Source organism: Jaculus jaculus, chromosome 17 (genome assembly GCF_020740685.1).
Source record: "Jaculus jaculus isolate mJacJac1 chromosome 17, mJacJac1.mat.Y.cur, whole genome shotgun sequence".
Lineage (NCBI taxonomy): Eukaryota > Metazoa > Chordata > Mammalia > Rodentia > Dipodidae > Jaculus > Jaculus jaculus.
The window spans coordinates 38910721-38936293 of record NC_059118.1 but is presented as its reverse complement, the minus strand read 5'-3'; the positions used below and the strand labels follow the sequence as shown (position 1 = coordinate 38936293).

Below are 25573 nucleotides of genomic sequence, written 5' to 3'. Positions count from 1 at the left end.
TGAGACTATGTGTCGATTTTTTTTCTGTGATTGGGTAAGTACGCTGAGAATGATCTGTTCCAGGTTCAACCATTTTTCCTCAAATTTCTTTATGTCGTTTTTTCTTACTGCTGTATAGAATTCCATTGTGTAGATATACCACATCTTTGTTATCCATTCTTCTAATGATGGACATCTGGGTTGATTCCAGCTTTTAGCTATTACGAATTGAGCTGGACAAAGCAGATTTTGGGGGAAAAGGGTTTACTTGAGGTTTATAGTCCTGAGGGGAAGTTTCATCATGGCAGGGAAAAGCATGCAATATCAGGAAGATGTCACAAATCTGGGTGAAGTAGTCTCAGAAGTGGGCTTGGAGCTGGGCTAATAAACATCAAGATCCACCCTCAGATACCCACCTTTTTCCTCAAGGTGTCACCTTCCAAATTGCCACCAGCTGGGGAAAAGTATGAAGCTTAAAGACCAACACATGTTAGGGAATCTTGACATTCAAACTTGCCTCTGTTCAAGTAGTGCAATAAAAGAGCAACAAGTATGGGTTGTCAAGCCAATGATTTGAGCTAGTTTTTTAGAAAATAAACATAGCAATCATCCTGAAACAGTAAAAATGTACCAGATAAGTGGGAGTTTATCCACATACACATAGCACCACTATACCACTGATATCAAAACATGCCACCTACACCATGGGGGAAGGCCTTTTTGAGTTAGGGCCATAGAAATAGAAGATACAGCTTGTTCTCTTACACATGAGGATGCAGTGCCCTCTTATTTCAATAGACTCTCTTCCTCCTTTGTTACTGCTTTTATTCATTTTCCAGATTATCTCTAAACACCTGTCTGTGTTCCTTTTGCTATACAGTTTCACATAACACTGGCACACTAGATATTGTGTTATCTTAGGAAAGAATTAATATTTATGACAAAGCAGTGAATGTGATTTTCCCTTAATGTTTTCAGTCTTAACAGGCTTTGAAACAAATAACAAGTATGAAATTAAGAACAGCCTTGGGCAGCGGATTTACTTTGCTGTGGAAGATACTGATTGCTGCACCCGCAACTGCTGTGGACCACTCAGACCCTTCACCTTGAGGATTCTTGATAATCTGGGCCAAGAAGTCATGACTCTTGAGAGGCCACTGAGATGTGGCAGTTGCTGCTTCCCCTGCTGCCTCCAGGAGGTAGGTGGGGCAACAGTCCTGATGTCTGTCTTGAGCCCAGATATGATCAGGATGTTCACATTTAACACGCACTGTTTCCTGTGCAGATAGAAATCCAAGCTCCCCCTGGTGTGCCAGTGGGTTATGTGACACAGACCTGGCACCCTTGTCTACCAAAGTTCACTCTTCAAAATGAGAAGAGGGAGGATGTTCTTAAGGTTGGTGGTCCATGTGTTGTGTGCAGCTGCTGTTCTGATGTTGATTTTCAGGTATGTGTCAAAAAGCCCATGGGATTTACTTCCCTAAAATAAGAACATGCTTGCAAAGGATGTTTCCAATGATAAGTAACATATACTAATGATCTGTGCTTGTATATTTTTGGCCATCACTTTGCTTAAAGATCAGCATAGATTATACTCAGAACAACAGAAAGAAGTCTAGTGAGGAGGGAGATGGGTCAGCTGTTAAAGATATTTCCTTACAAAGCCTGTCAGCTTATGTTTAATCCCCCAGAAGCCATGTAATGCTGGACGCAAAGTGATGCATGTTTCTGTGATCCCAAAGCACCTAACACAAAGGGAGGCAGAGCAAAGATAATCTGAAGCCCTCAAGGTGGAACACAGACTACGCAGAGTTGTACTGTGGCTTCCACACTTGCACAGTGGTATGCACACCCACATACATATACCACATACACTCATGAAAAGGTTTTGCAATAAAAAGAAAGTAGAAGCTGACTTCCGATCAAGATGGTGTCTGCCTAACCATGTCTCACCTCCTGGGAAAGGAAATATGGACACATGTCCTGAGGAGAGAATCAGCCCTTCTTCGCGCCTCTCCAGGGCACCAGCTAAAACCATAGAGTAATTGTTGAAATAAGAAAGAGTGCCACTTTCTTGGTGAACCTGGTACAAGTAGAAGGGTGAAGGACATAGACACACAGAACACTCAACTCCTACCAAACCAGAGATCCAGAGACACAGAGAGGCTACCAAGACACAAACTCATCATGGCATAGGGAAATTCATGGAAGAGGGTGGCAGAAAGATTGTTAGAGCCACATGTTGGGACATTATGCACAGAGACATTGCCTTTTACCAATAACTGATGGTTAACCCCACAATGCATGGCCCACATTCCCCAATGAGGAGGGTCCCTGTGGAGGCGGGAGGAGAGGAGACTAACGATGGTACCAATAGGGTTGTATACACACTGTGTACATAACTAATAATAATAAAAAGAAAAGAAAGCAGAAGTCTAGGATAGAACAAAAAACAAAAGCAAAACAACAAATTTAGCACTTAAATTTTCTGTCTCTTGATACTGTATCAACCACTTTAAGGAAAAGCTTAACCTTCCCTTCTCTGAGAGGCGCTGGGCCTGGGCTTCCTCTATAGTCAGCATTACACACCTAGATGCTCTATGGCACTCACTGATTTGGTCATTTTGACTTCCTATCAAAAACATAATTACACAATAAAAGTTTTAAAAATTATTTTATTTTTACTTATTTGAGACAGAGAGAGAAAGAGAGAGATCTGCCAGCCACATAGTAGTATTACCAGCAGGCAGTTATGAGCTCTCCCATTGCAGTGTATCAGTGGTGGTGATGAAGTCATCCTTCCAGGAGCTGAGAGCTGCAGCGGGGCATCAGCATCCTTCATCTCAGTGCATCTCCTCCTTCCACAAGAAGGTGGCCGAGTAGAGGACTACAGAATTTTGGGAGAAAAGACTGATACCCACTCATATAACTTTTTACTACAGTATACTGTTGATTTTCAATTTTATTATCAATATTCTTTGTTTAATGCATTCATGTCTTTAGCAAATAAAAGTTGAACTTTTACATATTACATATACATACATATAGAATAAATTACTTTTTAAATATTTTATTTTCATTTATTTATTAGGGAGGGAAGGAGGAAAGAAGAGAATGAGAGAGGGGGAATATGGGCATGCTAGGGCTTCCAGTCAAGGTAAATGAACTCCAGATGTATGTGACACCTTGTGCATCTGGCTTATGTGGGTTCTGGGTAATCAAACCTAGGTCCTTAGGCCTCGCAGGCAAGTGCCTTAACCACAAAGCCATCTCTCCAGCCCAAATTGCTTTTTATGCATACTTTATTACCTGCATCTTTAGGTCTCCATCACTGTCTTAGGAACATAGGTCCTTCACATAAGGCATACCACTGTGCAATATATCTTACCAACTTCTTCCAAGCTCTGCTTCACCCTTGAATTAGATTAGCTCATTGCAAAATCCAGCACTGCTCAGTGTTTTATGATAGTTCTCCAAGAACCTTGTCTCTCATCGTACTTACAAATACTAAAATGAGGAGCCTTTTTAAACTTAAATTTCACTTTTAACTTCTCCTGCAAAAATCTAAGAAATTGTGACAAAACTCCCACTTTACACACAAGGGAAAACATCAGTTTAAGACTAAGTAAGGCTACCATGTGGAAAACATGGAATTCCTGGTTATTTCCACCTCCAAATCTTCCCAAAGTTTCCACTATCCAGCTTTCCATTACCTACATCCTCTGGCCATCATAGAAACAACTCTTAGTTGAGAAACTGGTATATGAAGAATCATAGTCTAAGGGCAAAGATGGGAGGTGGCAAGGATATACATAGGATGAAGAGATGTGAGTGTGATATGTATAATGACTTTTTAATTAATGCTTTCTATGTATCTGCACGTGTGTGTGTGGACATACCAGGGTCTCTTATAAAAAACACTCATCTGACTTTACATGTGTGGCTAAGGAATTAAACCCTGGCTAGCAGGCTTTGCAAGCAAAGTCCTTTAACTGTTAAGCCGTCTTAACAGCTCCTGTGATAAACTTGAAAAATAATAGTATTTCTGCATATAGAGAATGCAATAACTATCTTGGATTCAGATAAAATAAAAAATAAATATTTTGAACATATGAAAGAAGTATTTTCCTTTTAGGAACACTATTATCAGAAATTTATCTTAAATATGTTTCGTTTTGTGGCAAAGCAGAGTTTTGTAAATTATATTTATTTATTTATTTATTTATTTATTTATTTGAGAGCGATAGACACAGAGAGAAAGACAGATAGAGGGAGAGAGAGAGAATGGGCGCGCCAGGGCTTCCAGCCTCTGCAAACGAACTCCAGACGCATGCGCCCCCTTGTGCATCTGGCTAACGTGGGACCTGGGGAGCCGAGCCTCGAACCGGGGTCCTTAGGCTTCACAGGCAAGCGCTTAACCGCTAAGCCATCTCTCCAGCCCTGTAAATTATTTTATTTAGTGATAAGCAGTTTAGGTTTTATCTGCCAAGATTTCTGTATCAGAGTTGAATTAGCTTCTGTCCTGTGCACCTAGAATGATGATAGCTAAATTCCAGCTTCAAGAGAATTACAAATTGCCATTGGTTCACTTTTAGTAGACTTTATGATAGAAATGTTGCCCTGTTAAAGGCATGAGTTGTTATTGTGAGGGTCTACCAATAAGCAAAGGAACTCTGAGTAGAGAATTTAGCATTAGTTTTATGCCAGTTTGTTATATCCAGAGCTGAAATTACATTGTACAGGCATTCTGATTTAAAATGTTATTTTTAGCTAACTATAATTCTCATGCAATTACTTTCTGGTTTGATTGTCTTTCCCATTTCTGTCCCTTGCTGCACTAAACTTATATTTTCTACTTCTGGCATAAATTTTGTTTAAGTTTTAGCTGTTGCTTAGTAACAGAAATATAAGATGTTCCTGTGTTTGTCTCCAATTCTGGACTATCAAGTTGTCATTAAATTATTTAACTTTTAAAAACATATGTGAAGTTTTCATATCTAGCTTTAAATATTGCAGATAATAAAATAACATGTGCAAGACAGGATTTGTATTACCCCAGCCTACTATGACAGCATCATAGTGTCTCACATATACCAACTTGGCTTAGAACAAATAGCTATTATGCACCTATTATGCATCTGCCTATCAGCTGGATTTTCCTCTGTTCATAGACAAAGACTTGAGTAGATGGTTCTGAGATAGGCTGCAAATTGGCCTTGGGTTAGCTCCAATAAGTATGTTCTACTGCTGTCTCCATAGCAGCTCACTGGATGATACCTTCCTCTGGAGAGCAAGAATAAGGCAAAGCCAGTTAGTTAGCCATGGTGAAGAATACTCTACAATAGTTACATGGTGAAACCTATTTTTCTGTGACCAGGAGGAATACTATGCCTATAGTGGAATGGGAATGAAGTGACTATATGATGAACAATAGTACCTGATGTCACAGTTTATTAGCAATGTACCTTAATACCTTGAAGAGCTTTCCTCTTCCATCCCCATCAAGGAAGTGAACACTCTTTAATGTCTCTATTATTTGCTGGGCTTTAACAGGGGGTTGCTGACACATGTGGCATCTTATGTATGTTTAGAATGGGCAAGCTTTCCTCTCATACAACACAATTTTATTTGGTAAATTTCAGAATTGGCTTTACTGTTCAGTTCTCTGGAAGCCCTGGTCTTTCTTGCACAGAACCACAAAATCAATAACTTTTCACATTGAAACCCAGATTTCATATACCTTTCTTCTTTTATTACACCAAGTAGATATCCATTTGTCCCGACCCGCGGGACCTCGTTATTCGTGGGGGCGAGGGGGACCCTAACCTGAAATAAGATGGGCGAGAGAGAGGAAGAGACTCAAGCAAATGTACACTTGTCAAGAGTCCCATTTTATTGAGCCACAGCGGCCTTTTTAAGGGTTAGGGTTAGGGTCTTGGGTGAGAGGGGGGCTGGAGGAGGCAGGTGGTGGAAAGTTACAGAATCTTCTTGGCCTTTGACCTAGGACAGTTTGCAGTTATTCCAAGAATTCACGGTATAGTTCTCACGTCTCTGTAGTCGCCAGGCAGGATGTTAATTAGTTAGGTGTGGCGGGGTGAGGGGATGGAATCAGTTAGGTATGGCAGGGTGGGGGGATGAGGAAAGGTCGGAAGTTGCTCAGGGCAGAAGTTATCTCAGGGCAGAGGTTATTTCAGGGCAAAGATCTGTTCAGGGCTCATCTCCTCGTCTCCAACATCCATTCCTATCCTATCCTTGCCCTGGGAGCCTGTCATGAGTTCTCAGTTTGTTGGTGTCCTGCTCAGCAGCTGGTCTTCTGGGCACTTTGTGTTTCCTGTTTTCCTCTGACACTGATTGGTGTAGAGTGTCTGCTGTACCTGCTGCTCACCCATGTGAGCCCTGTGCTTCTCATGAAGCAGGACTCCAGCAGTTTCTTTTATTACTTTCTCAATGGTCCCACAATTTCATTAAAGGAACATGTTATGTTATCTTTTCTGCTTTAGTTTTGTTTGCAGTCAATTAAAAAATTACTGTTTGCCTTAAAGTCTACCACTAGACTATTTGAACAAAACTCCTTTCATGCCATTTCCCTATACTTTTTTTAAACATATATCTATAAAACAAATTAGGTGTTTTTGTGAAACTAATGATATTTCTCTGTTCATATAATTTTAATATAATATTTGTTTCATTGAGCTGTAAAAGGAAGTTTTCAAAATATTTCCTAGAAATCCTTACAGTTTACTTTTTTACAATGTAGATCAAATCTCTTGATGAAGAATCTATAGTTGGCAAGATTTCCAAGCATTGGTCTGGGCTTGTGAGAGAGGCATTCACAGATGCAGATAACTTTGGGATCCAGTTTCCACTCAACCTTGATGTGAAAATGAAAGCTGTGATGCTTGGTGCTTGTTTCCTTATTGTAAGTCTGTTCTTGCTAATCTGCATTATCCATAGTTTTCCAGATATCATTCTGAGATTATTTACCAAACTGTCTTTTCCAAAATGGCCTTCTGAAATAAATTGGCTTTATACCAAACTGCCAAGTAAGCCTAGCTATGAAATTCCATTTAATTCTTGCACATTGGATAAAAGTGACCAGTATAAGTAACTCTCCAGAGTCTATGCATTTTCTTAAGGTGAAAGAATGGCTTTAAGTTGTGCATACATTCTTGCCTTGGAGGTTTCATTTAAATCACAACGCTGGTGTTTTGTGGAAGATTTGATGACCTTTAGACACAGATTAAGCTTTTAAAAGTATTCGCATTGTGGAAGTCATTGAGACATTTTAGTTAATTGTCTGGTTTAAACCTAGGTATTGTATAGTAGTTGAAAATCCAGTTTTGCAAAAATAAATCTCGACGAGAATTGGATTTAAGGGCAGTAACAATGAAGTTGTGAAATGCAACTGATTTACAAAAGGGGCCAACAGATAAAGAAAAGTAGATATGAAAAAAGTAAAACCTATAGGATTTAATGTAAGTCATAGAAGGAATTTTCTCATTAAACATTAACAGGGCAAAACAAGCTCAGAAGAGAACTGATGAGCCTGTACTAGTTCCATCTGTACGCATTCTGACACTAAGAAGGCTGCCATTGTCCCCACAAGCCCAGGTTGTACATGGATTTCACTAGAGACATTATGTTACAAAAAATGAACCACTAAGAATTAAGAAGAAAGATCGAAAGAGAACGATTGGAAGAGGAATAAGAAAAATTATTAGTGACAATTAAAGAGCAGATTAACTAAATTAACACAATAAATTGTGGAAATTAATCACCATTATAATGGAAAAGTGACCATATAGCTTATATAGCTATTGACTTTTCCAAGCATACTTCAATTTTTCTTGAAGAATATGTGTTACTATTTGTGTAAGTCTCCTTAGCTTTCTGGATCTAAGAACTGATCTCAGTTTGGTTGCTGCAACTGTTTGCCATATATATATATATATATATATATATATATTTTTTTTTTTTTTTTTTTTTTTCTTATCCAGGATTTCATGTTTTTTGAAAGAACTGGAAAACAGGAAGAAAAATCAGGAGTGTGGTAATGGCATCATGAAGTTTCATCAAAAATTTAAGAACTCTATATTGACTGATATTACTTCAAATGAACCATCAATAACTTTCTTGTCTTTATTGAAATAACTGAACCTGGGTGAATCTGTGATGCCTATATTGTATGATTTTGTTTTCAATTTATATAGCTAGTTTTTGTATCATTGGCATCATTTATTTTTATACATGATTTTATAGGTGTGCATTGAATTTGGGGAAAAGGAATAGGAGTTTTTGCAATGAGAAATGAAACTTTGTATAAAAATAGCTTTGTTATAATCAATCTATTTCCTACTTTTATTTTACAACAATTAAATGCTTATTAATTTAATATAAAATTGCATATTATTCTATTAAATATAGCTGTAGTGCATACAAAAGACCTACTGTTATATTTCCAACACTACCTATTTAAAACTTGAACACAGGCTGTAGAGAGAGATACCTTAGTGGTTAGCTCTTGGCCTGTGAAGCCTAAAGACCCAGGTTCAATTGCCCAGGACCTACATAAGCCAGATGCAGATGCATAAAATGGTACATGTATTTGGAGTTCATTTGCAGTGGCTGGTGGCCCTGGCATGACCATTCTCTCCCTCTCCCTCCCCCTCTCTCTAAAATCAATAAATAAAATATTTAAAAAGCTTGAATAAATGTTCTAGTTTCCTTTACCTTAGGGCTAAACATTACTCTAAAAGAAAAGTAAATGTATTTTTTTTATTGTCTTTAGGAAATCACACTATTAACATTCCTGTTAAGTAATATGCTGTTATGAATTTCATGCTGATAAGACCATTAATGACCAATTTTAAGCAGTTATCAGTTAACCAAAAAAGACTTGATTTCTTCCAGTGGAAGACTGTCTTAGAATGCTTCTCTCTTTCTGAAAGTACATGGTGGCACAATATTGTAATTACTATTTGCTCTTGAAGGGTTTACTATCCTAGAAAATTCCAATTTCTTGGGTGTTAACCAAATAAAACAAATATAAACTTCAACAACAGATTTTAACAATAATCACACACCAAAGGAAAAAGTTATAGAGATTTTTTTTCCCTCTCTTGTGTGCCAAGGATGGAAATGACGGCCACATGGGTGCCAAAGGCAACCACTCCACACTGGGCTACGCCTCTCCCACCCCCACCCCCACCCCCCGTTTTAGTTTTTAAATGAAAGGTGGTCAGTTTCATTAAAAGAGGCACATTTGGACTGGAGATATAGCTCAGTGGTTAACGCGTGTGCCTGTAAAGACGAAGGACCAGGGTTCCATTCTTCAGTACCTCCGCAAAACCAGATGCACAGAGTGGCACGTGCGTCTGAAGTTCATTTGAAGCAGCTCGAGGCTCTGCTGTACCCATTTTCATTCTGCCTCTCTGCAAATAAAAATGTTTAAAAAGAGGGCACATTTAATCCTTTATCATTCAAAATTTCTTTTAATTAGAGAAAAGACACGCATATGGTACTTGGGTGTAAACTCTACACTGGTGCTCTGAACTGAAATTTCTACCTGTGGAAATTAAAGGAATTCTGTAACCAGTTATTCAGGGAAAACTGGCTTGAGGAACGAAACAGCAGCTCACAATTTACCTCCTGCTCTTAGGAAATAGAAAGATGATCTGTGCCCCAGCATCCCCAAGCCCAGGGATGCACAGAGACGGAGGAGGGCCACCATGAAAGGCACCTCGCTGGGCATGAGGGCCTGTACTCTGGAATGGAGCTGAGACAGGAGAAACAGTTGGAGGACAATCTGGAATATGTCGTCAGACTGTCCCAAAACAAACAAGCAACCCTAAGCCAACCCAACATTGAAGAATCGCAAAACAATCCTGAATTCTCAGTTGTACTCAACCACAGAATAGGATGCAGTGGAGTTCCGACTAGAGCCAAGTTCGTTCCCCCAAGAGGTCCCTTCATGCTCCAGGGGGTCGTGGACGCGCCGGTCCCTCTCCGGGACGCCCTGGGCCGCGCCCGCCCCGCCCCGCCCCGCCCCGCCCCGCCCCAGCGTGGCCGCTTTTGACTTGGCGAAGGGCTGTCTCCGCCCTGCCCCGGCGCTGGCGGGAAAGGAGCTCCGGTGCTGCTGAGATCCGAGAAAAGCAAGCTCGGGTCGCACTCAGGCCGCCGTGCTGCAATCACTTCCGAAGCGGTTTCCTGCGTAACTTTAACGACAGTATAATACCTGTGTCCTAGGCCAAGAGTTCCAGAGCCACCGCGGCGCCAGGATTCCCGGTTGCCCAGCCCAACGGGCTGCGCCAGAAGCGGTGAGGCCTCTGCTTCCTCCGTCGCCGGGGCGGGGTCTGTGCTCCTGTCCCGGGGGCCGAAGCCGGCCGTCTGGGGATGGAGCTTCGGGCCGGCCGGAGCCTGGGAGCCCGGAGCGCTGCGGGATAGCGGGGCCTGCGAAGAGGGCCAGGGGCTGCAGATGTAGCCCTGCACTCAGTGCTGGAGGTTTGCCTGAAGGCGGGGAGGGATTGGGGGTTGTATAAAGGTGCATTTCAACAAAGTATTTCTCCTGTTCTGATACTTTGTCCTCAGAAGCCTCCTGTTACCTCTCTGCCTTACCGTTTTAGGGCGGACTTTAGGTAAAACAGAATTTCCTAATGCAGTTTTATCAGCCTTGTCCAGACATGGAGGGCGTGTTATTTGTTGCTGAGGAACGGGAAGAAGGCCAAACTTAAAAGCAAACAGGCCCACACTGTAACAATCAGACCTGACCAGTGCCATGAGTGCTTGTGACATCTCAAGTTGTAATGGGGTGCTAAGGGTCCATGAAAGTCCTTGAACCCCAAACGCCATGTTCCTTTCTAATTTTAGTCAAAGGACTGTGTTAAAAAGAAGGGAGAGGATAATTATTATTATATTTACGGAGGAAAGTACAGAGTCAAGGAAAGGCACCTACATGGTGGCTAGAGGTCCCACTTCGAGGGCCTGGAAAGAAAAGAGAAAAGAAAGTTCCAGGAGCTCCTGCCATTTGGGGACCTGGAGGGGATAAAGAGCCCATGCGGAGAGTAAAGGCCAGGAGGCCCTTCTGGCTGGGCTTGGGCTGAGCCTCTTTGACCCAGCTGAAGGAAAAACTCACCCACAGCTCGAAGTTCCCAAGTGGTCAGAAAGCCTGCACACTCCTCCCCCCCTTGCAAAGTATTTATAACCTTAGGGTGGTGGGCTGTGAACCAGAGGGCTGGCTGGTTGGTTAAGTCTAAGGGCCGTATCAGGAAGAGGTTAGCTCTGGCACCAAGTTCTAGGGGCTGAACTTGACCAACCACAATATTTAAATACTATGAAAGACCTACCTACCTGGAGGGGTCCTGTTTGTGGAAAAGTAGGTCTGGGGCACTAGGCAGGAGATAAGTCAGATCGTGGATTTCTAGCAACTGCAAACTTTCCTGTGCTTTTCACCTTTAGGGGTCCAGTCACCCTAACTCTACTCCCCTCTCAAAATGGTCTATGGCAGGTTCACCATGGAAACAGCACTCTTCCTCCCCAATTCTTTTGTGGGCTCAGCTGTGGCTTGGCTGCAGTGCGAGGGTAGTTTATCTCCTCCTGTCTTGCTACTTTCTGAAAAAGAACAGATTCTCCAAGGAGAGTGAAGTCAGCATAGTTTAAATGGGATAAGCATTTTTAATTTAGGGAGAAATTGATGTTTGTAAGTCTTCTTTTAGCCAAAGACAAGTGAGAGCTTGACAATGGAAAGCATAATCTTTGTTTCCATAGGATGTTAATCTGGTTCGAATTCCATATGTGTTCCTTTACACTGAGCAGATCTTTTAGCCAATCAGAAAGCTATTGGTTACACATCAAGGCTGATGTGCTCTGGTGTGTACATCATCAGGGTGTCTACTTCTGAGTGTTTGCTTAGAGCTCTGGATGCTCCGTCCATTATTGACTGATGCAGTGCTTTCCAGCACTAGACAGGTTGTCTGGGGACTGGCTGTCTTCCAGATTCCAGCCAGATGTCTCCATGCTCTGTGTCAGTAGCATATGTGGTGACTTACCTTTCGACTAAGGGGGGTAATCAATCTGCAGCACATTTTAAAATTAAGTCATTTTATATCAGTTCAAGGCTGGCAAACACTTGTACCTGCAGGGCTCTGCTTCAGCTTAGCCACACTACTGTGGAGCTCAGAGAGGCCTAACATGGCCAGAAGCTTGGCTCACAAGCCCTCAGAGGGAGTTACAAGTACCAGTTCCTAAGGTGCCATTGAACAGTCAGTAGTAGTTGAAATTATGACTAAGGCTCAAATTATGCTTGGCATTCTTGAACACCTAATGGATGGCAAAGGCAGATGGGGTAAAGGGCAGAGAGGGTAAGACCATGTGCAGTAGACCCAGGCTACTGAGTGTAGTCCAGCATCTGCTATTTACATTGTGGACTCAGCCAGTTTCTTTTTTTTAAATTAAAAAAAAATTATTAGATGTATGTATGTAAACAACACATGTTGGTACCATCGTTTTCTCATCCCTGCCACTTTCTGAGGAGACCCTCCTTGTTGGGGATGCAGGTCAACCCTATGGCGATTGTGGGTTACGCATTGTGGGGGCATCAGCCAGTTATGGGGGAGAGGCACTGTCTCTGTGCATAATGTCCCAACTTGTGTGAGCCAGTTTCTCGATGGATGTTCTTTTAGCTCATCTCTGAAGCAGGTTCCTATTGACAGAGTTACAAGAGATGAGGTAACAAGCTGTATGAAGTAAGGTAGGTGGCCAGAGTGGCGCCTGCTGCTGCATAAAGCACAGAGAGCAGGTTCTCTTCATTCTGTCAAATACTTGAGAAAGTTGCTGCTACTCTCAACTCTCTAACCTAGTCCGCTGCACACACTCCACCCTCATAATCTGTGCAGTTTTATTTATGGTATTTCTGGTCCTCAGGGCGTGGCCACCTCCCAGGCCCAGGAACAAGCAGAAATCATTTCTTCTGGTTTAGCAACAGGAGTTGTTTGGTTAGTACAAGTAACACTCATGAAAAGCTTTAGGTAGATTGTGGGTTGGTTTTCCTTCTTGAATTTTCCCACAGCAGTTTTCCATTCATGCACCTGGGCACTTAGTCTGGCAGCTGCAAACCAGGAGCAAACATGAGGAAATCAGAAACAAACCTGGATTGAAGAAGCATGGTCAGGTGATGGTTGGGCACCAGGATCTGTGAAAGAGCTTACTGTGCAGTGGAGACACTGAGCCTGACTGTCCCTCTGCATCTGAGGACTGTTCCTTTCTCTGCCCTGTAGCTCACAGATGGTTCATTCCTGAAAGAGGCGAGGTCCTGGATTCAGGACTCTTCCTCTGTGATCTCACCTGTCTGTGATGGCCTGCTGCACCTCCCCCACACTTGTAACACTGTGACCTGGCTGAATATACTAAATACAGATTTTATTCTCCTCAGATCTTTGAAATTCCCTGTTGGTACCACCAGCAGTACCATCTAATAGGTGCCCCAAAGAACCTTTCTTAAAGTGTAAGAACCCCCAAAACAAGGACCCCATGCTCTGCCCAGATATGGCGACACCCCAAATCACTCACGAGAAGCGATCTTGATGCAAACTGCAAGAGGATTTTATTTCAAGCGTGCTGGGGCCCACAGTCGTACACCACACAGGGGTAGAGGACTGCAGAGCCCCGAATGCAGGAATGGGACAGTTTTTATAGGGTTTCTAACAAAGCCTGTGCATTAGACCAATCATTTTTTTAATATCAGGAGCCCGCGGGGTGTGAGCCAGTCAGTTTGTGCCACCCCATAGTTTCTAAGCCAATTAGTTTAATTTGTTCAAGCCCCTCGTGGACCAGTCATTCTCTTATGACCTTGGTGGTCAGCATTTGCGCAGGTCCTTGGGTGGGAGTAGCAGAGTGTGGTATCAGTCTCCTATGATCTTGGAGGTCAGCATTTGCGCAGGTCCTTAGGTGGGGGTAGCAGAGTGTGGTATCAGCCTCCTATGACCTTGGTGGTCTGAGGCAGGCTGCTATAGCTTATGGTGCAGGCTATTTACAGAAACTAAATAAGTGGTTCACTTCATTACTTATTTCCCATCCTTGAGGGCTATCTCATGCCCTTTTTACCTAGTTTTATATTAGGAGCGGGCTCTGATATAATGAGAAGAGGGATTCTTTACTTGCTTTTAACAGAGAGTAAAGCCTGGAGTTTGAGGTATGCAGGGGCCCGCTTAAGCTCCCTTTGGAGCGTGATAGTATTTCTGGGCTTCTGAATTCTTGGGCCTTTCATTTCCCACTTTTTCTCTTCTTAATAGTTCTAATCCTAGAACTTGGAAGGACTAAATGTAAGCTTTTTCTTTGCCCTGAAGGCCCTTGTATTGTTGTCTAAGTATTATGATCTGGACCACACTTACTCGTTTTTTAACAAAAGTAAAAATCTTATTAAGTATATAAGGCCCAACTGAAAGCATCAGGAGTAAAACCATTAAGGGTCCCATCAGGGTGGAAAGCAGAGTAGTCATCCAGAGGGACTTGTTGAACCATCCCTCAAACCATCCTTGGTCAGTAGGACGAGGTAGGGGCCCTTCCATCGAGTCTCAAGGTTTCCTGCTCAGTGGCGTCTGACATAGACCGAATCTCCCACCTGGAAGCGATGTGGGACCTGTAAGTCTCCTTCTCCTGAGTAAGCCTCCCGGAGTCGCTTCCATGCTCGTTGTCTCACCCACTTGAGCGCCTTGAGCCTAGAGAACAGAGGCTGGGAAAGCGGCACATCAGTACTATGTATAGAGGTTATTTCTACCAGTGGAGAAGGCCCCCCGTATAGCAATTTATAGGGGGTCAGTCCAAACCGTCTGGGTGTGTTTCTGACCCTAAAGAGCACAAGGGGTAGGAGAGCTATCCAATCATTAGCGCCAGTCTCTGCGGTCAATTTGGTGAGGGTCTCTTTAATGGTTCTATTTATCCTTTCTATCTGTCCTGAACTTTGGGGTCTGTATGCACAATGTAATTTCCAATCAATCCCCAATATTTTGGCCAGTCCTTGACTTACCTGGGCAACAAAGGCTGGACCATTGTCTGATCCTATTACCTTGGGTATCCCAAATCTTGGGAAAATTTCTTCCAGTATTTTCTTAGCCACCACGGTTGAGGTTTCTTTCTTGGTAGGATAAGCCTCTACCCATCCTGAAAAAGTGTCTACAAAAACTAGTAAATATTTATTACCATACTTAGCTGGTTTTACCTCAGTGAAGTCCACTTCCCAGTGAGCATCTGGGCTGTCTCCCCTTAGCCTCTTCCCAGGAGGCATTCTTGAGGGATTAGCATTGACCATCTGGCAAGGTACACAATGCTTGACTACTGAGCCAGCTATCTCTGGCAACCTCAGAATATGGTAAGGAGACGTCTGTAGCAGTTTTTGTAGATGTTTGGCCCCCAGATGGGTTAGGCGGTGTATTTGTTGAACGTACTCTAGTCCCTTTGCTTGAGGTAGAATCTCTTTTCCCTCTGAGGTAACACAGGCCCCCTCCAGAGTTTCGGAGAACTGGCCTAACTTTCTAACTTCTTGCCAGTCACCTGGGGTATATTGTTGTTCACTTTTTTGTTTTTTTGGCTTTTTTATTATGGGCAGAAGGTTGACCCCCTGGGCAGCTTGCTTGGCCATTTGGTCAGCCATCTGGTTCCCTTTGGAGATAAAATCGTTGGCTTTTTGGTGGCCAGGGCAATGCATAATGGCCAGTCTTTTGGGTAGATGTAGAGCTTCTAGCAAACTTAAAATTTCTTCTTTGTTTTTAATTTCTTTCCCTGCTGAAGTAATTAGCCCTCTCTGTTTGTAGATGGCCCCATGTACGTGTGTAGTAGTAAAAGCGTACCTGCTGTCCATGTAGATATTCATAGACTTTCCTTCAGCTAGTCGTAAGGCCTGTGTGAGGGCCATGAGCTCAGCCTTCTGTGCTGAAGTTCCTTCTGGCAGACTTTTGGCCCAGACTGTTCGTGTTCTGTCTATTATCGCCGCCCCAGCCATCCTCCTACCTTCTACAATGTAACTGCTCCCATCTGTGAACCAGGTTAATGTTCCTCCGGTCAGTGGGACATCTGTAAGATCCTTTTGGATCCCAGTTTCCTCAACCAGTAGTTGATGACAGTCATGAATCACTGTCTCATCAGTTTCTTCAGGCAGAAGAGTAGCGGGGTTGAGGATGGCAGGTGGGGCAAACGCTATCCTGTCGGTGAGGAGCAGGTTCTGGTAGTGAGTCATACGGGCCTTAGTCATCCATCGGTCTGGGGGCTGCCGGACAATGCTCTCCAGGGTATGGGGGACAATGACAGTTATCCTCTGCCCTAGAGTTAGTTTATCAGCATCTTTGATCAACGTGGACACTGCCGCTATGGCTTTTAGACATATAGGCCATCCATTAGCCACAGGGTCAAGTTTCTTTGATAGGTAGGCAATGGGTCTTCTCTATGGCCCTAAGGATTGGGTTAGGACTCCCCGGGCTATCCCCTTACGCTCATCTAAGTAAAGGGTGAATGGTATAGTCACATCACGGAGGGCTAGGGCAGGTGCACTTAATAGTGCCTTCTTGATGGCATCAAATGCCCCCTAGTGTTCATAGGTCCAAGTGAATTTTCCTTTCTCTTTAGTTAATGGATAGAGGGGGGCTGCTAGGGTTGCAAACCCTGGGATCCATAGTCTGCAGAACCCAGCTGTCCCCAGGAACTCTTTAACTTGTCTGGCCATAGTTGGAACCGGTATTTGTACTATAGTCCTCTTTTGTGCCTCTGTCAGCCATCTTTGTCTATCCCGCAAGGAGTACCCCAAATATGTTACCTCTCTTTTGTATATTTGGGCCTTCTTAGTCGAGGCTCGGTAACCAAGGTCAGTCAGCTCCAGTAGTAACGCTTTTGTACTTTTTAGATAGTCCTGTTGGGTAGCTCCTGCCAGGAGTAAGTCATCAACATATTGAAGGAGGGTTACCTGGGGGTGTTGAACTCTAAAATTGGTTAGGTCCCTGTGTAGGGCTTCATCAAAGATGGTTGGGGAGTTCTTGAATCCTTGGGCTCGGGGAGGGCTCTGAGCCCCGTCCTCCCTAGTCTTTATTTTTTTTTTTTTAAGGGTTAGGACCCTAGGTCTTTTGCTGTTTTTCTTAGGGAAGTCTCTTGCCCAGTATCCTTTTTCCTTGTAACAGGCACATTGATCTCTATCAAATTGGGTCCTGTTGCCCAGGTTCCCTATCTGTCTAGGGCCTGTCCTAAACTTTTGAATATTTTTCTCTCTCTCTTTTTTTTTTTTTTTTTTTTTTACCATTGTGGCCAGGATCCTGGTCAGATTTTTCTCTTGTCATCTATTGCGCCTATCCTCCCTTTCCTTTTTCTCTTTCTCATGTCTCTCCTCACATTTTTCTCTCTTTTTTTTTCCTTTGCTCCTTTTCCTCTTCTGTCTCCCTTTTGTAATATACCTTTTTTGTCTTTTTTATTAAATCATGAAGCTCAGCTTCCTGTAATCCCTCTAATCTCTGAAGTTTCTTTCTGATATCAGGAGCTGACTGTCCTATGAAAGCTAATGTTATTGAGCCTTTTTGAATCTCAGAGGTGGGGTCAAAGGGTGTGAACCTCCTAAATGCTTCCATGAGCCTCTCAAGAAACATTGAGGGAGACTCCGTTGGCCCCTGCATCATCTCTCTCACCTTGACCAAATTGGTGGGCCTTCTGGAGGCACGTCGGAGACCCGCCACCAGAGCCTGGCGATAGATTTTTAAGCTCTCCTTACCTTTAGCCCTATTGTGGTCCCAAACAGGGCGAGTCAGAGGGAACCCCATGTTTATCTCATGCTGTAGCTGCGTGGGCCGCCCGTCGGCCCCAGGAACTTTTTTTTTTTTTTTTTTTTTTGGCCTCTATTAAAATTCTCTCTCGTTCCTCGGTCGTGAAGAGTGTCTGCAATAGCTGTTGGTAATCGTCCCAAGTAGGCTGATGAGAAAACATAAGAGACTTCATCAGCCTTGTGAGGCATTGGGGTTCCTCTGAAAAAGGGGGGTGGTTAGCTTTTTAGTTATAAAGATCTGCAGAGGAAAAAGGCCAATATTGGAGGGATTGTAGTTGGCCCCCCAGCATGGGAGGACCTGCCTCGCATAGCGGCAGTGTTACAATTTTATTTGTTCCCTCCGGGGTAGCATCTCTCCGGCTCTGCGTCTTTGTGGCCGACCCTCCCATTTCCAGGGGCTTGGGAGGGGCAGAAGGAGGAAGCTTGGGTAAGCTGGGCAAGCTGGGAGGCAGAGGCTCGGGGAGGGTGGGGGGCAGAGTTTCGGGAAGGGCGGAGGGGCCCTCTCTTGGCTCCTGGGACTAGGTAAGGGGGGGGGAGGGGAAGGCTGAGTCTCCGGCCAAGCCGGAGGCTCTTTAATCTCGGGATAGATGTGAGGGGGAGGTCTGGCTCCCTGAGGAGAGGGCTTTTTTGCATTTTCGAGAGTCAGGACTCTGGAGCTTGAGTTCCTTGGTTTATTCAGCCACGGCCTGACCCACAGCGGGGGGTTGTCCATCAAATCCTTCCTGGTTGGGACGGGAGCCTGGTCCATTCTGAAAAGTAATATCTTTAACAGCCAGAATTGTCTCGGAATTAAAGGTTCCTTCTGATGGCCATCCGACCTTATAATTTGGCCACTCAGAGGCACAAAACGTTTGTCAGGGTCTCTTTTTAACCTCAACTGACAAATTATGGGCCCTAGACTTAACTTCAGTGCAATGGTCAAGAGTCAAGTTAAGGGCATTTATCATCGTCTGTCACATGACAAAAACTGTAAACAAAGACACAAAGGACAACAACGCACACAACTGAGACTAACAGATTCAGACATCAGCAGCCCGTCCGCATCCTCCACAAGCAGGCAAAAGGATCTGACGGCCGTGGAGGCTCCCTCCGCCTCAACAACAGAACTCTGTCCTCTGACCGACAATAGGAGACCACCAGGCGTCCCTGGTTCTCCTTACCTCCTGGGGCATCCCCCAGGGTGGCAGCCTGTGATCCTCCTAGCACGTCTGCTGATCACAGTCCTCTGTTCCTTACGGCCCGAGAGGACGGCTGCAAACCAAAAACTGAAAGCGCGCATCCCAGAAAACATATTCAGACGTCCTAGAAAACAGATACTCAGAACAGAAACACTGGCCAGCACATATTCATTCCAGGGGGGGTCCCCATCACCTCCAAGTCAGTTCTCAGGTGTGAGGGGTGGTCACAAATCCCGGACGAGCCCCCAAATGTAAGAACCCCCAAAACGAGGACCCCACGCTCTGCACAGATATGGCAACACCCCAAATCACTCATGAGAAGTGATCTTGATGCAAACTGCAAGAGGATTTTATTCCAAGCGCGCTGGGGCCCACAGTCGTACACTGCACAGGGGTAGAGGACTGCAGAGCCCCGAATGCAGGAATGGGACAGTTTTTATAGGGTTTCTAACAAAGCCTGTGCATTAGACCAATCATTTTTTAATATCAGGAGCCCGCGGGGTGTGAGCCAGTCAGTTTGTGCCACCCCATAGTTTCTAAGCCAATTAGTTTAATTTGTTCAAGCCCCTCGTGGACCAGTCATTCTCTTATGACCTTGGTGGTCAGCATTTGCGCAGGTCCTTGGGTGGAAGTAGCAGAGTGTGGTATCAGTCTCCTATGACCTTGGAGGTCAGCATTTGCGCAGGTCCTTAGGTGGGGGTAGCAGAGTGTGGTATCAGCCTCCTATGACCTTGGTGGTCTGAGGCAGGCTGCTATAGCTTATGGTGCAGGCTATTTACAGAAACTAAATAAGTGGTTCACTTCATTACTTATTTCCCATCCTTGAGGGCTATCTCATGCCCTTTTTACCTAGTTTTATATTAGGAGCGGGCTCTGATATAATGAGAAGAGGGATTCTTTACTTGCTTTTAACAGAGAGTAAAGCCTGGAGTTTGAGGTATGCAGGGGCCCGCTTAAGCTCCCTTTGGAGCGTGATAGTATTTCTGGGCTTCTGAATTCTTGGGCCTTTCATTAGCACTGTCATTTTCCATCGTAGATTTTAGAGTGAAATACCTAATGTATAGCCTTGGGTGCTCTATATCATGAAATCACACAACTTTTATGCCAACTGAATACTTATGTTGGAAATATTTATATATAACTACACATGTTTGTGAACATCTGCTGGACATTATTTAAGCCTGTACTTTAGCTAACCAAACCTTACATTTTTTCTTTTCATTTTTTGACATTTTTTTCTTACTAAATGTTATAAAAATAGTTCTCTAGCCCAGAAAAAAATGGCAATAAAGACTAATTGATATTAAAGGTTTGTCTGTCTTTCATAAGAAAGATACCTTTAGTAAGAAATGTCACTGAAAATTGACAAATTATTTTCCTTGTAAAGTGGGAGCATGATTGCAAAGGAGATAAAACTATGAAGTATCTTAGTTCCAGGGATAGTGAGCTACATGGCCTTAAAAATTTTTTGTTGCTGTTGTTTGGACTTAATTGCCTCTTTATATGGAGAAAAACAAATAAATCTGTGATAGAGCCCACAAAGGTTTCTCAGGAATAAAATAGCAATCAAATGGAAATAACTAAGGTCAGTTCCAGGGTCTTTGGTCTACCTTGGCTTTTGTTTAGTAGAGCACTTGATATCAAAATTCAAAGAAAATTCTTGAAGAGGGCTGTCTCCAGATGGTTCTAAGCAAGTTTGTTTTTCTCTTGAGCTTTGAATAGAATAGATGGCCCCCAATATATTCAGTTGTCTGTTTGTAGTTTGCATCTGCAGCCACCTGGCTGGAGGCAGTATTATTGTGTGGATCTTAAGGTGTGGTGGTGGGTTTCAGATTTCAATCTAAAGATATGCAAAGTGTGCCTAGCTGGAGTTCCTGAAGTATGCTGTGGCTTTTGGCTTTTTGGCTTGTACTTCTCTCTCTCTGCTTGGACCTGTGAAGGCAGGCCAGCGTCTTCTGCCATTTATGGAACTTCCCCTGGATCTGTAAGCTTCAATAAATATCCCTTCCTCCATAACTGTGTCTGGTCTGAAAGTTCATCTCAGTGAACCTGAAGCTGTCTGCTACAAGCTTAAAATACAGAAATGGATTCAGAGGGAAGATGGAAGGCTTTCTGTTACAAAAGGCACATTGCATTTAATTGACCTTCTACTCTTAGTGCTTTTGGCTCACTTTTGCCAGCTGGAGTGCTGTGTCCCCTGAAGATCACCAGCATTTGGACAAGTGCACCTCTTCAGGCTCTGCTCTACTGTGTTCCTTTCACATGTACAAAAGTTACCTACAACCCTAAACAGAAGGACGTGTCAAGTATGCAATTTCCAGTCTTGTTTCACTAGTTTTACTTTACTCCCTGTCAGGTTCCAGGTTGTCAGTGAGGGAGGGCCGAGGGAGTAAGATTATAAATTGGAAGAAGGCTTGGGCAGCAACACTGAGTGGTAATGCTTTTATTCAAGACTCTAACATTACGCACTGTGTGAGGTATCCTCCGTCACATACATCCTAACAAAGGTGGCCATTGGCCAGCTCAGAGTTATATAATAGGATCATACCACTGTCACGGGAAATATAGTGCCTGAAGGTCACTGGGCAATTATCTGGCCAGCCTGTTGACATACTTTTGTGCTTGCTCAGTCCTCTCCTTACAGCCCCTGGCATACATGCCATTTCCTCTTTTCCCAATGTCATGGTTCAACCTCTCACAAGTAGGAAGTTGGGGACAGAATTCCACTGACCGGTTAGAGCCACAGAGTCTGTCATGTGAAAGTCTATCAGACAGCTGTTGCCATTTGCTGGCCATCAGAATGTTAGCTGGTTATCTTGTAGTTTTGGTGATTTGGAGAGGAAAATTTGTTCTTAGGAACTTCAATAAATGCTGATTAGATAACTCAAATTTATTCTCTGTTTTTATAGACATAATAGATTTGTGATATACCAAAAACAATTTCTTTAAAAAAATATTTTATTATTTATTTGACAGAAAGAGGGAGAGAGAGAGGTACAGAGGACCTCCAGGACCTCCAGCCACTGCAAACGAACTCCAAATGTGTGCACCCCCTGTGCATCTGGCTAACGTGGGCCCTGGGGAGTTGAATCTGGGTCCTTTGGCTTTGCAGGCAAATGTGTTAACAACAAAGCCATCCCTCCAGCCCCCCCCCAAACAATTTATGAAATCAATAAATGTTGAAATTCCAAGCCATGAGTCAAAAAGCTTTAACTTTATCATGAATTGTGAAGATAGCCCACTGTTTCCACATTGTCCTTCTCCATGGTAGGTATGTCTTATTATTATCAACTAGCTCAGAGCAGCAATGGTGACCTATAATTTTCAGTAGAAAGATTTAAGTAGTCTTGTAGTAGTACTTACATAGCACATGATGCCTCAGTTTTCCCCAAGGTTCTCAAGTGCTATGGTGAGGAAGGTATATGTGAGAATCAGATGAGGTTTTGGACTCCTGTAGTTGATCCATTTCCAGTGGTACCATGTATAGTGTGACTTTATTAGAACTTTTGGAGATATGTCACTGTGGTGGTTTGATTCAGTGTCCTCCATTACCTTAGGGTTTCTGAATGCTAGGTTCCCAACTGATGGAGATTTGGGAACCAACACCTCCAGGAGGCCGTGTATTGTTGGGGGCAGGCTTATGGGTGTTATAACCAGCAACCTCTTGCCCATGTTTGGCACACTGTCCTGTAGCTATTGTCCACCTTATGTGGGCCAGGGGGTGATGTCCACCCTCTGCTCATGCCATCATTTTCCCTGACATCGTGGAGCTTCCCCTCAAGCTTATTATAAGCCAAAATAAACATCTCTTCCCACAAGCTGTTCTTGGTTGGGTGATTTCTACCAGCAATGTGAACCTGACTGCAACAGTCATGGACATGATTTCATCTTTTTGTAAAGTATTTCTGGAATTTTGTCTTTCGTAAGAGAACTACAGATCATTATGGTTTTTCATCTGCTGCATGTTTACTTATTTTAATTGGCACTCATACAGGTACAAAGAGTACTTAACATTTGGAGCCATAGATCATAGCATACCTTTTTAAAAATTTCTTATTTTATTTATTTTATTTTAATTTTATTTATTTATTTTTATTTTATTTTATTTATTTGAGAGAGGGAATGGGCACACCAGGGCCAGGGCCTCCAGCCAGTGTAAATGAACTCCTGATGCATGCACCACAATGTGCCTCTGGCTTACTGAGTACTAGAGGAATTGAACCTGGGTCCTTAGGCTTTACAGGCAAGCACCTTAACTGCTAAGCCATGACTTCAGCCTACATACCTTTTATTTGTTTTTTCAAGGTAAGGTCTCACTGTAGCTCAGACTGACCTGGATTTCACTATGTAGTCTCAGGGTGGCCTCAAACTACCTACCTCAACCTCCCAAGTGCTGGGATTAAATGGAAGCACCACCATGTGCAACTATGTGTACCTTTTTAAATGCTTGAGATTATTTACCTCACCATTAATTTCCTATAACACCTCAGGGAGAGGTGGAACCTCATCAACAATTCCCTGTAGGAAGCGTAGTTACCTATAAATCCTCAGAGATGGATGAGGCCTCACGAGCCTCTCCCCTCTCTGTAGTGAAACTCTGATGTTGCCAGTTTTGTGCCAACAGCCACAGCTTCTGTGAGTTATGAGTTGCAATGCCCATGAAATGTCTCTAAAAGAGTTTTCCAGACCCTTCCTCCAACTTTTACATTCTTTCTGCTCCTCTTCTGCAATGATCCATGAGCTTTAGGACAGTCACCTATTCTTGGTACTTGGACCCGTTATGACTCTGCAAGTAACTGCCATACACTCTAACCAAAGTTGAGAGCAGCATGAGCCCATGTGCCGAAACATAAATTAGTATGTATTCAAGGCCAAGCTCTGATCTAAGTACAGAGCTCTTTGGTTCCTAATTTTAAATTTCTATTGACTCCATTCTGTCAAAGTTATGAAACAAACTGAACAGTAGTGTGGGCTGCAGTCCAGCCTTCCTCATGACCCAAGATGAATAAATTAGTTGAGTCAGAAGGTTCATAGCAGAGTCACATGCAGAAAATACCAATTTGAAAGTGTGAATAATAAATTTATTTTCTCATATTCATGCCATGTCCCCATTGATCAAAAAATGAAAACTTTTGAGTTTATACTTAATATCCCATATGAAACAAAGGAGAAAGACCATAGTTTTGTGATGGCAGAGCCCCTGTAGCTCCAGAGCCAAAGCTAGCCCGGAAGTTGTCCAAAGACTACTTATTGACTGCCTGATGATATAGATGAGTCATAAAAGTCATGAATGAAACAGTATTTGAAGCATTGTCCATTTGTTAAGATTATCTAAGCTATAATGTTTTCTAGTAACACCTGAATATATCACTGTATTAAATATTTTAGGATTGAGGAGGTCAGAATTTGTTATAGTTAAGACATTTGGGGGCTGGAGAGATGGCTTAGCAGTTAAGCACTTGCCTGTGAAACCTAAGGACTCTGGTTCAAGGCTCTATTCCCCAGGGCCCATATTAGCCAGATGCTCAAGGGGCACACACATCTGGAGTTCGTTTGTGGTGGCTGGAAGCCCTGGTGTGACCATTCTCTCCCCCCCCTCTGTCTCTGTCACTCTCAAATGAATAAATGAACAACAAAAAAATTTAATAAAAAAAGAAATTTTGTATGCATTAGCTTATTAATTAGTGCAATGCCAAAGAAAGCATTGAAATATAAATATTGCAGCAAATACCATATTTTAAAATTTTAAAAATAATTTCTAAGGCAATAATTATGGGTGCTTTAAAAATAATCAATAATTCTAATATTACCATCAACATGCAAAATAATTTTACTTATTGGTCTCTACATTATCTATACGTGCTTTGAAAGCTATCCTTTTCTAATACATCAAATCAAAGAATGGAACTGAATACTCATTTCTTCAAGGACAGAACTGGTTGAAGCAGGATTCTAATGCATATTAGCTCTTTTAAATGGTATAATTTGTTTTGAGTTTATTTTGCCTAGTTTTATTCAACATTAAACCACATATGTGAAAAATACCTCAGCTTTGTGTGTTCTTTTTCTAATGTCCAGCCTGTGTGAGCTGACACAACCTACTCCTTCAGTTGCAGACATACAAATGGATGTTCCTAATGCAGGAAGACATCTACCAGATGGGAATCCCCCCCATTGCCCAATAGCAGGTAAAGTAAATGGTTTCATTTTTTTATGTGATATGGAATGAGAAAAAGAAAGGGAAAAGAAGAAGAAAATGAATGCGTGTCTTTAATTTTAGTTTTCCCTAAAATTGCACTGAAGAAATTTTGGAAAGCCTAAGTTGCTTCATTCTCTTCCATATTGTACATTTTCTAGAGTAATAATTTTTACTAATAGAGGACAGAAAAAATGTAAATAATGACCAAAATTTGCAGTGAGTTTACACTTAGAAATGAAGTACAGATCCACAAATAAATGTCAAAATGCAGATACTAAATTACATGTTTTATTGATAGTTTATTCTTCCTGAAAATTGCTGTCATGTACTTACATTAACAAGATTTAGCTCTGGATGTTCATAAGTTATGAAGTATTTAGAATTAATCGTATTCAGTGAGAAATGATGAAAACTACTTAAACCTGGAAG

General features: G+C 42.7%; 2 protein-coding genes across 11 annotated transcripts in view; both read left to right on the top strand.

Moving 5' to 3' along the window:
- LOC101603323 (phospholipid scramblase 1-like) overlaps positions 1 to 25133 on the top strand; it is a 41613-nt gene extending 16480 nt beyond the window's left edge. For 4 of the 6 annotated variants that reach the window (XM_045136496.1, XM_045136499.1, XM_045136497.1 and 1 more), the window contains 4 exons: positions 958 to 1178; positions 1265 to 1426; positions 6737 to 6898; positions 7977 to 8601. In XM_045136496.1, the coding sequence (XP_044992431.1) occupies positions 958 to 1178; positions 1265 to 1426; positions 6737 to 6898; positions 7977 to 8033 (602 nt within the window). In that variant the 3' untranslated portion in view covers positions 8034 to 8601. Of the gene's footprint in view, positions 1 to 957; positions 1179 to 1264; positions 1427 to 6736; positions 6899 to 7493; positions 7718 to 7976; positions 8602 to 25023 lie in introns of those variants that run through there. The other 2 variants (XM_045136501.1, XM_045136500.1) reach the window with 2 other exon arrangements.
- The window catches only part of LOC101603018 (phospholipid scramblase 1), a 41685-nt gene continuing 26349 nt past the window's right edge, over positions 10238 to 25573 (top strand). For 2 of the 5 annotated variants that reach the window (XM_045136505.1, XM_045136503.1), the window contains exons 1-2: positions 10238 to 10295; positions 25056 to 25133. In XM_045136505.1, coding sequence (XP_044992440.1) covers positions 25070 to 25133 — 64 coding nt within the window. In that variant the 5' untranslated portion in view covers positions 10238 to 10295; positions 25056 to 25069. Of the gene's footprint in view, positions 10296 to 25023; positions 25134 to 25573 lie in introns of all 5 variants that reach the window. The other 3 variants (XM_004663599.2, XM_045136502.1, XM_045136504.1) reach the window with 2 other exon arrangements.